Here is an 11,149-nt window from a genome sequence, read left to right as displayed (position 1 = left end):
AAACGAACACATAAAAAGAATGACAAGGATAGCCCAAAAGCCCTCTCCCCGGGGGAATCCAGTTTTCAAAACCAAAACCCAGGTCCTCGGACTAAAACCGAGAAGAATCCCAGTTCCCAAGGGTGTTTTGGAACAGGTTGTTTTGTAAATTGATTTATAAATGACAAACAATGGAACTCCCCTCTGATTTGGTCGAATTGTACCTTGTTTTGTGATGCGTGATCTCCGTGTTTACGTAGATACCCGGTCAAGTTACGTTGCGTAATCCAAGCTACTACCCCGTGGCGCGCGAACAGTCCCCGACGCGATATACGAAACATGCCCGACCGAAATCAATTTAATCAATCAATCAAGTTTATTTCACCAAATAATAGTATAATTATAATAATGCAAAAAAATAGTCAAACAACCTCTGTTCCCAACGCCATTGAGTTCCCGTTCTTAACTCGTGGCTTATGCTTTAGTAAAAGCAAAAGAGTTTGTGGTCTCGATGTCACTCTCTCAATTTATTGTAAACGTCCGATGTGAAGATTTCCTGTTAGCACATTGAACCCGTATCGGCCATAAGTAGTACCCACCCACTCTTCCCCCCCCCCCAAAAAAAAAAAGTGAAAAATACTACAAAAGGGAAAGAGATCAGCAAACACAACTTAAGAAGCAGAGATGTTTATTATGCTCCTCCAGGTCCATTTCTATGGCCTCGAAACACAATGTTCATCCCTTGAAGGCCATTTTGCTGTCATTACTGTTGTTTTTTGTGTGTGTGTGGCCAGGGGTAATGGGTTATAGTACGAAAGGGCCTCCGGAAAGTCTGGCCGTAAAGTATATATACCTAAATTTGTCAAAATGTGATGCGTTCCAAAATGCAGAATCTAATTGTGTTCATAGATCATGTGTGTTATTCTTTTCTTATGATTCATTGAGTATTATTTTTTATGCATTGAATTTAAGAACATTTTCAGCATTTTAAAAAATGCTTAAAAAATAAGAACGGTGCATCCTCAACTGAAAATTAGACGTTCTTATCAAAAAAGAGTATCGGTTGATTTTGATCTCCAGTTTGATGTTCCTGTTGTTGACGCCGTTTGAGGTTGACTATTTTCGAAAAAAAAGCTCCAGACGTTCTTGGAAATAGCATATATAAATAGCCCTTCATAACGATTGGGCTAAGGAATCTGAAACCAGTACCACACAGTAAACCAGAGGTCCCAAAGATTATGCTCACCAGTCTCTAAGTTTGTTGAAATATACTGGTTGACCTGGGTATACACGTATTTCAAATAACGCATTCGGAGAATCCATGTGACGTAACCCGCAGTGCCTTGTTGGTATCAAATGAGAAATAAACCCAGGTTTGTAAAGGTGTACTATTGTTTTTGTGCCTGTTAACATTTACGTGGTTTTCAAAGACCAGAATCCAGCCATTTATACGTTAACCATCAGGCAAGGACAACAAGAATTCTCGGGTGCAACCCAGTTTTAAATCGGTGTATCCGTATAGCACAGAGGCTAATGAATCAGTCTTATTAACTTGGATGTTCGTTATTGTTTTGCTGTCTTTTGAGTCGGACGTTAGTTGCTGTGGCGTTCCTTGCATCGTTTTCCGGCTTGGAGTTCATGTACCTCTCTTCCATGTATAGAATATTTTCTACTCCGTAACTTTCCCCGTCCTGCGACTCTGGCTCCCTGTGGTCCTTAGCCCTTTTGTACCAACGTCGTCGCAAGTGTAATGTGACAATAAGCATAATCCCAGAGCAGAGTAGAAGCCCGCTAGACAGAGCCAGTACAAGTATCGAGGATGTGGTAACAATGTTCTCCTTGTTTGCCTCTCCAGCACCTGCATAGCACAAGAAGGCTTGATTTTGCGACATGTTCATAAGTGCGAATAAGCTACAGAATAACAAATAATAGAGATAGATAAAAAAAAAAAAGATTGCGTTCATATAGCGCCTATACAGTGTAAATTATGTTCTCACACTTGGAACTAAGGAACACAAGCTTCTATGTTAAATGTTGTATAAATATGACAGGCATTGAGGCAATATGCAAACAGCGCCAACATCGGCCATAAGTGCTGGTGATGAAATTAGCTCGATTAGCCACAAAACAAATGGAGAGCTGCCATAAGACAGAGGAAATGGTGAAGACAAGGCTAAGGGCTCAAGGGGTGCACGATAGAGGTTAGGGCTCAAGGGGTGCACGATAGAGGTTAGGGCTCAAGGGGTGCACGATAGAGGTTAGGGCTCAAGGGGTGCACGATAGAGGTTAGGGCCCAAGGGGTGCACGATAGAGGTTAGGGCTCAAGGGGGGCACGATAGAGGTTAGGGCTCAAGGGGTGCACGATAGAGGTTAGGGCTCAAGGGGGGCACGATAGAGGTTAGGGCTCAAGGGGTGCACGATAGAGGTTAGGGCCCAAGGGGTGCACGATAGAGGTTAGGGCTCAAGGGGTGCACGATAGAGGTTAGGGCTCAAGGGGTGCACGATAGAGGTTAGGGCCCAAGGGGTGCACGATAGAGGTTAGGGCTCAAGGGGGGCACGATAGAGGTTAGGGCTCAAGGGGTGCACGATAGAGGTTAGGGCTCAAGGGGTGCACGATAGAGGTTAGGGCTCAAGGGGTGCACGATAGAGGTTAGGGCCCAAGGGGTGCACGATAGAGGTTAGGGCTCAAGGGGGGCACGATAGAGGTTAGGGCTCAAGGGGTGCACGATAGAGGTTAGGGCTCAAGGGGTGCACGATAGAGGTTAGGGCTCAAGGGGTACACGATAGAGGTTAGGGCCCAAGGGGTGCACGATAGAGGTTAGGGCTCAAGGGGTGCACGATAGAGGTTAGGGCCCAAGGGGTGCACGATAGAGGTTAGGGCTCAAGGGGGGCACGATAGAGGTTAGGGCTCAAGGGGTGCACGATAGAGGTTAGGGCTCAAGGGGTGCACGATAGAGGTTAGGGCTCAAGGGGTACACGATAGAGGTTAGGGCCCAAGGGGTGCACGATAGAGGTTAGGGCTCAAGGGGTGCACGATAGAGGTTAGGGCTCAAGGGGTGCACGATAGAGGTAAGGGCCCAAGGGGTACACGATAGAGATAAGGGCTCAAGGGGTGCACGATAGAGGTTAGGGCCCAAGGGGTGCACGATAGAGGTTAGGGCCCAAGGGGTGCACGATAGAGGTTAGGGCTCAAGGGGTGCACGATAGAGGTTAGGGCCCAAGGGGTGCACGATAGAGGTTAGGGCTCAAGGGGGGCACGATAGAGGTTAGGGCTCAAGGGGTGCACGATAGAGGTTAGGGCTCAAGGGGTGCACGATAGAGGTTAGGGCTCAAGGGGTGCACGATAGAGGTTAGGGCTCAAGGGGTGCACGATAGAGGTTAGGGCTCAAGGGGTGCACGATAGAGGTTAGGGCTCAAGGGGTACACGATAGAGGTTAGGGCCCAAGGGGTGCACGATAGAGGTTAGGGCTCAAGGGGTGCACGATAGAGGTAAGGGCCCAAGGGGTGCACGATAGAGATAAGGGCTCAAGGGGTGCACGATAGAGGTTAGGGCCCAAGGGGTGCACGATAGAGGTTAGGGCCCAAGGGATGCACGATAGAGGTTAGGGCTCAAGGGGTGGCCTTTCGGATAGGGTTATTTAGTCATAGGGTTTGTCTTTATAGGCGCACGACGTTCCTGTTTCATTTTAATACATTCCTGGATTTCGATTTTAGATTTCCCGGAGGTGACATATTGCGATTTAACATTGCGTTATAATGCGCCACTCGAAAGCAACAAGCTTACGCTCACCTTTAGGCTTGCTATCACCCTCTCCATTCACGCGATCTGCGGTGGTCACACATACAGTTGCGTTACTACTTCTGTTACTTTGCGTCTCGATAACCTCAAACGCCAAATGATATTTAGTCTTCTCCTCAAGCCCTGTTGCTATGAGAACACTGTCCTTTGCCTTAATCATAAATGTGTCGCCACAGGTTGCGTTACAAGTCACGCAATCATAGTCCATGGTGTCACATTTCTTACAGACTGTTGACAACAGTGTCACGTTTAGAGAGGACCATGAGAGCACAGCCATGTTTCCCATGACGTAGGTTGTGCGTACTTTGAGGGCTTCTGAAAAATCATCAATAGAAAACCACATGCACACAACCATATATCGTGTTTCTTTGGCATTGTTGGTAAAATGAAGTAGTTGTGCCTTGTTTTACATAAAGAATTAAAGCAAAGCAGTCTACAGCTATTTGTATGGGTATCATAACAAGAATAATGCCTGTCGTCCTAGACAGGGGTGGATATTATTACAAACAGCTAAGAAAAATGAGCGAGAATGTAACTTTGGTTTGATAAGTAGTTAGAAGCCCGTTACGCCCCATTGACTACAAGGCAAAGGAAATGTTGGCAGACATGGTGTATAAACAGCACTATTAGTACTAGCAACACTGTCGCTATTTGCAGGGGGCTTTAAAAGGTATTTTGAAGTAGCTCGCCAACGTTTTCTTTGTCTTGTAGTTAACTTGAGCATTGTAGTTGATGTCATTGCAGTTCGCTAGAGGTTCCACTCAAGTGTGTCGAGTGTGTGTACACTGTAGTCCTTGACAAACGTTAAGCCCCGTGCCAACAGCACGCTGGTCTAGCAATGCCGGCGCTGTTTGAAACCCTAGAGGAGGGTGTGCAGGGAAAAAGGGAGTCATTTCTTATTGAAGGATCGTCAACTGTCCTTTTCCCATATGATACCCATGACTGTGCACCTGGTGCCATTCGCCATTTGCACGGGGCAATTTATTAGATCGTTATTTTTTCCTTATACTTGACATCGGTTTCACAAAGACCAGAAAAGATGCATTTTTCCAGGAGCATTCTTACCTCGTATCGGTAGTGTTACATTGACCTCGATAAACCGAATTGCGGAGCCGTCAGCGAAGCTGGTCACTCCGTTCCGCGAGGACACTCTCAGCACATATCGAGAGCCTGGGCTCAAGCCTGATATGGTCACGTGTGTATACACACTTTGATTGGCTATGGGTGTAAATGCTATGCTTCTTTCACAGTCCAAATCACAAACATCAGAATCGTTGCCATTGTGACAGCGTCTACATGTGATTATGTAAGTAAGGTCACTACGGCCGCCATCTTCCAGCGGTGGCTTCCATGATAGCAGCAGGGTATCCGGTTGAATTGAGACCGAAATGAGGTCTCTTGGGGCTGACGGGGTGGCTGTGGAGAAAAAGTATAAACAGTAGTATAAGTATAGTATAAACATGGGCTTTACACAGGATAGAAACTATTGGGGATGGCGCACAAAAACGGAGATATCCATTGTGTGGAGTTGAGAAAACAATAAGTTTATTATTATTATTATTACTATTACTATTACTATTACTATTACTATTACTATTACTATTACTATTACTATTACTATTACTATTACTATTACTATTACTATTACTATTACTATTACTATTACTATTACTATTACTATTACTATTACTATTACTATTACTATTACTATTACTATTACTATTACTATTACTATTACTATTACTATTACTATTACTATTACTATTACTATTACTATTACTATTACTATTACTATTACTATTACTATTACTATTACTATTACTATTACTATTACTATTACTATTACTATTACTATTACTATTACTATTACTATTACTATTACTACTACTACTACTACTACTATTACTATTACTATTACTATTATTATTATTATTATTATTATTATTATTATTATTATTATTATTATTATTATTATTATTATTATTATTATTATTATTATATACAGTATATATGTTAGAATTACACATTATAGCTTGAGGGAAACTGTTGTGAGATGGGACTTTGACGAAAGATCAAATGGCTTCACAAGCCATAACGAGAATATGTACAATAAAACCCGGTTAATCCTGGACATTTTGAACTCACGCTAGCTCGAACGGTTCTCAAGCTTACAGAATTTCTCTGCACTTTATATACACTATGCATAACCGTAGCAGGCCTTGAATTAATGTGTGAGTGTGTGTTGGTGGGGGGATGGGGGGGGGGCACAAAACAGAAACATTAAAAAAACATTGGGGGCGTAGCCACGTCCCTACTGGTCATTTAAAACCATATTTTTTTTAATATTTGGGGGACACTTGCCCCACCCCCTGCTTTGGCCCTGCTGTCTGGTTGGACCCATTTCACAAGGTAGCGTTTTTTTGCGTCATATCTTTTATATTATTTTATAGAATAGAAGTAAGCAGCAGAACTTCGCTTCATAATTTACTAATAATGAATTTACTTCTCTTACTTGTGCATTTCCCGTCACGTGGCTCACTTAGCATTCGGTAATATCCCGGATTGCACACACAGGCATCCCGTGTATCGTTTGGGGAAGAGTTATCCGGGCATTGTTTGCATGGCGTGTTTCCCGATTCAGCCTTGAACATCCCTGAAGGGCATGCTGTCGACAGGAGTCGTTATCAGACTTCAAAATCCGTGACTATGTTTTAAAAATATTCTCAGAAATCCGACAATCCCCTAATTAGGGTAACAGATTACTCAAACAACATAATCTTCAGTCAGCATGTTAGCGTTTTTCATAACAGGGGAGACAGGGAAAAGGTTGATGATAGAGGAATAACAGGGGAGATAGGGAAAAGGTTGATGATAGAGGAATAACAGGGGAGATAGGGAAAAGGTTGATGATAGAGGAATAACAGGGGAGACAGTGAAAAGGTTGATAATAGAGGAATAACAGGGGATATAGGGAAAAGGTTGATGATAGAGGAATAACAGGGGAGACAGGGAAAAGGTTGATGATAGAGGAATAACAGGGGAGACAGGGAAAAGGTTGATGATAGAGGAATAACAGGGGAGATAGGGAAAAGGTTGATGATAGAGGAATAACAGGGGAGATAGGGAAAAGGTTGATGATAGAGGAATAACAGGGGAGATAGGGAAAAGGTTGATGATAGCGGATGATTCCTTCTCCAAAATCCATCTCACCTTCACACAACCTAGACACGGGCTGATATCCAGCCTGGCACTGACACGTGACCTCCGCACTAATATTCCAGCGTCCATCGCTCAGACACTGCGCATGCGTCGAACTATTTGAAAAGGGTTGTGTCATCCCTTGGCAGATACCGCTGACCTGTGGATTGCGATGAGCTAGTGATATCAGAAACAACAGCGTGCCCAGCTTTAGCTATCAGTGCGTCATTAAATGAGTCACTGAATTAGTTTATTCAACTGTCCTCCTGGTGTGCGTTGAAGTGCATTGGAATGACACAACGAGTCAGCGTCGTTGCGAAGTTTTCGTTATGTTTTGTATTTAGCTTAATGTAAAAATCATTTTATAGAAGAAATAAAACATTATTTTTGTCCCTTCATAGCATTTTAAAAACCTCAGTGCTCCACTGATCAGCTCTCAAATCCCACCCCATCCAAAAAAACCTCGGTTTTCAAACACTATAAAAGCACACAAATCATTAATTTCTCAAAACATGTATGTAATTAAGACCCGATTCATACGTCGCGCTCCTGCCGTGCCGAATCTAATTTTCTATTTGTATCGACACAAAAACATTGGGTTCAACGTTGATTTAGACGTCGCACTCAATAAGTGGACTGGAGAAATATGGTATTTGATTCGGCACATCAGTAGCTCGACGTTTGAATCGGTGTCGTGCTTTTGCCGTGCAGCACGACTGGTGCAGCCGCGCTTAGTGCCGTGCCGATTCAGACGTCGAACTATTCATGTGCTCAATCCAAACTATTAGATGCCGCACGGCAGGAGTGCGGCGTATGAATCGGGCCTAAAATGCAAATTGAAGCGACTTTTTAAGTTTGCGTTAAATCAGTATTTGAAAATGTTTTATGCCGTTCGCAATCATGAAAGTTCCAACCACCCTGACATATTGACTCCCTCGATAAACGCACCTGCGCTACTGTCCCGGGGAGGGGTGCCACAGTGCGATTGAAAACGGCACCATCACTCGCCACGACCTCACTACAGTATTGATACGTCATTCGAACCTCCCTCACAGCCACGCATGCGCCAACATCCTGAAAGCCAATATACACACCCGCATTTCCCGCTGGGAAAGTCATGCTGACACTGTTATGAACGCGCGGTTGGCCTGGGGCCCACACTGCGCTTGCGGTGGCGTTCCCTATTAATGTGAAATTCCCCGACTGGATGTCAACCTTAGACACGCCCTCGGATATTTGGCCAGCCGAGTGGCGGGTATACACAGCGAAATGTTGCCTGCAGTGAGGAAGACTGCTCGGACATTCGCGAACCGTAAAGGTTAGCCACAGGGTGACCGCGACAGCAGGCTGCAATGGAATGTAGTCGGATATGAGCCAGCTGTCTGTGCTGTTGGTCAGCGTCTGCTGAAGGTCACATGTTGTGTACTCCTGGGTGGAAGAGTCTCGGCGCCACTGTGGATATGATGAGAACCAGACTTTGAGTACTAGGGAGCGCAACTGCTAACATGGTGAGAACGAGACTTTGAGTACTAGGGAGCGCCACTGTGGACATGGTGAGAACGAGACTTTAAGTACTAGGGAGCGCCACTGTGGACATGGTGAGAACGAGACTTTGAGTACTAGGGAGCGCCACTGTGGACATGGTGAGAACGAGACTTTAAGTACTAGGGAGCGCCACTGTGGACATGGTGAGAACGAGACTTTAAGTACTAGGGAGCGCCACTGTGGACATGGTGAGAACGAGACTTTGAGTAACAAGGGAGCGCCACTGTGTTATAAATCGTTATTAAGACATGTTTCATATCATTTATTTCGTGAAGACGTTTGCCGCGTGCCCACTTGACCCCAGACGTTCTGATATGATCTTCCCCAGATCAACCGAGTAAATAATTGACGCTAAGCGTCAGGTCCAATGTACACGCAGTAAAAGTGTTAGCATTGAGCTCAAGTCATTTGGAGGCAAATCAAGCATTCGCTGGTAATATATTGTGCGTGATTGGCACAGAAACTTGAATAAAAAGGTATAGAAGGAAGTACTATGGACCGAATTCCTAAATTATCACCTTAGGGTTTACGATTTGAGTGCTCTCGTAAAGATGTGAAAGCAGGACATGAGCAGGCGCGTAACTACTGTTGAGCGCAAAGGTTGGGGTGGTCACAGCCGAGCCGCCATAAAGTTCATTTCCTATAAAGTATCATTTCCCTTCAATTATCTGTAATAAAGGTGAATGCTTTCTAGAGCGTCTGTAGCGAGGACACAGATGAATCCAGCCTTTTTTGCATCGGCTACCAACAAGTGCAATATCCCTTCTTGAGGCACCAGTGACGCGCGCGTGTTGGAGAGCTAGGCGCATGCTATTGCTCGAGATTCCAATATCGTATTTTTGTGCGTCCTGTTGTTTGTCTATTCCATTGTAATAGGGTTATTTTTAGCTGACGATTGTTTTTTTCAAATTCGATTTTTTTCTAGGGTTTTACCGTTTAGTTTATATCTGTTATATGCTAATCATTTCTTTCTATTTTCAATAAAAAAGTATTATTTTTTTATTATAAAATGATTGATAACAAAGGCACATGTGAATACGTAATCGAACATTCCCTCGTATCAGCAAAACAATGATATTGCCTCACTTCTTAAAATTGCGCACGACACCCCCGTAAAAATGGAACGACTGAACGAACACAAAAGCCCACGTCCGGATCTAGTTTCAGAGTGAGATTTTTCTAGTATTATCTTAGTGAAGAAGGAATTTATAGATTCTAAAAAATATTTACCATTTCTTTTTAAAGTACACATTTAGTTTAATAAATCTTTGGATAAGTATTTTAGCGCCTCAAAGGGCAATAGGCAAATTTGCGAAAATTTTTGCAATTACACTCTTAGAAGAGCGGATTGTTAATAAACTAACAAGCTTACATCAGCAAAAACACTGACAACACAAAATACACCACAATAATACAAGGATTCCCTACCTCTACTCGACATAATATGACTTTTTTCATGTTTGAGGTGTTCGGTTACAATGGTGATAGTCAAAGGAATAACGTAATAGCTTAAAATAAATATCGGAATCTGACTTAATATTTATTCCCATTCAACTTATAATAATCCTTTTTATAACCTATTCCTACACCTTAACCTACCCCGGCGCCGTCTGCAAAGCGAAAGGTCGTGAGCCAAGTCCAGTTCAAATCAGTGTACTGTCTTCTGAACAGCAACTCTGCGGCAGCAAGACAACAAGCGACAATTGAATCGACTATTTAGAATTTGTACTCGCAACAAGTGCACACTCATTCTTAATAAGCCGGCGTTTGATTTGCTAACCTTCCTCGGCTGCTATCGATGAGATAATCAGCAAGATGAGCAAGATATGTGATCCATCCATGAAGAGGACTCTGTGATTCATTGTTTGTTAGCGTGAGATTGATCACTCGCTATTGATAACAAGGGCTTTAACCACGAACACTAATTGGTGCAATTTTCACGGTCTGGCCAATTCTGTATTGTGTTAACAAATCCGCCTTTGCAGATTGGCTTACTCAAAGATAATTAGGCATCCTAAACGCTTATTTCCGAGCATGGTAAAGACGATGATATTTTACCCTCCTATCGAGCCATCGTAGACTGACACTCATCATCGAGCTGATGTTTTAGTGCAAAGGGATTATAATAAGTAAACCTATCAATCATCATCCCTGTGTCGGGTTAAACGAGCAACAGCACAGGACATCTCAGGGAAGAGAGAGCGAAGAAATTGCGGGCGGGTGTGTGTGTTATTTCTGCCCTATATTAAGGAATATTTTTGAATAAACCTTGATCCAACTGTGTAAATTGCTCACAAGTGATTATAAGAAATCACTTTCAGTTAGAATACTTTTATCGTCTTTTAGCAGCTTGAATTTCTTTTAGCAATTTATGTTTTTTTAGGTTAAAGACTGATTAATGTCACTTATTCAATAGTTTGATTGTAAGAGCATTGAGCTTTTAGAATGCTCCTAAAACTTTCTTATTCTATTGTTATGACATTATTCCAATAAATTATTCCCCGGTTACATCATGCAGTAGACATGCTGATTAATGTGGAGTTAATTAGGGTTTTCTTTGATAAAAGATTTGTGGATTTGGCGAAGAGTGGTGAAGACACGCCTTTAACCCTTTTTCGCCCGTTTTGT

The 11,149-nt window shown here is 43.1% G+C and overlaps 1 protein-coding gene across 2 annotated transcripts; it reads right to left on the bottom strand.

Moving 5' to 3' along the window:
- Positions 1 to 650: 650 nt before the first annotated feature.
- LOC116612031 (ephrin type-B receptor 4) lies at positions 651 to 10,625 on the bottom strand. Of its 2 annotated transcripts, none has more exons than XM_048725727.1 (8): positions 10,302 to 10,625; positions 10,121 to 10,197; positions 7,925 to 8,473; positions 6,989 to 7,136; positions 6,291 to 6,443; positions 4,844 to 5,194; positions 3,770 to 4,093; positions 651 to 1,837 (listed from the first exon to the last, which is right to left on the bottom strand). In XM_048725727.1, the coding sequence occupies exons 1-8, from the start codon at positions 10,381 to 10,383 to the stop codon at positions 1,527 to 1,529; spliced, it is 1,995 nt and encodes a 664-aa protein (XP_048581684.1). In that variant the 5' UTR covers positions 10,384 to 10,625; the 3' UTR covers positions 651 to 1,526. The 2 variants fall into 2 exon arrangements, with proteins under 2 accessions (XP_048581684.1, XP_032228565.2); XM_032372674.2 differs by having other exon boundaries at positions 7,925 to 8,428; positions 10,302 to 10,624.
- Positions 10,626 to 11,149: the final 524 nt, after the last annotated feature.

This window comes from Nematostella vectensis, chromosome 3 (genome assembly GCF_932526225.1).
Source record: "Nematostella vectensis chromosome 3, jaNemVect1.1, whole genome shotgun sequence".
Taxonomy (NCBI): domain Eukaryota; kingdom Metazoa; phylum Cnidaria; class Anthozoa; order Actiniaria; family Edwardsiidae; genus Nematostella; species Nematostella vectensis.
Note: the sequence above shows the minus strand (reverse complement) of the source record. Positions and strands in the feature narration are given on the sequence as shown.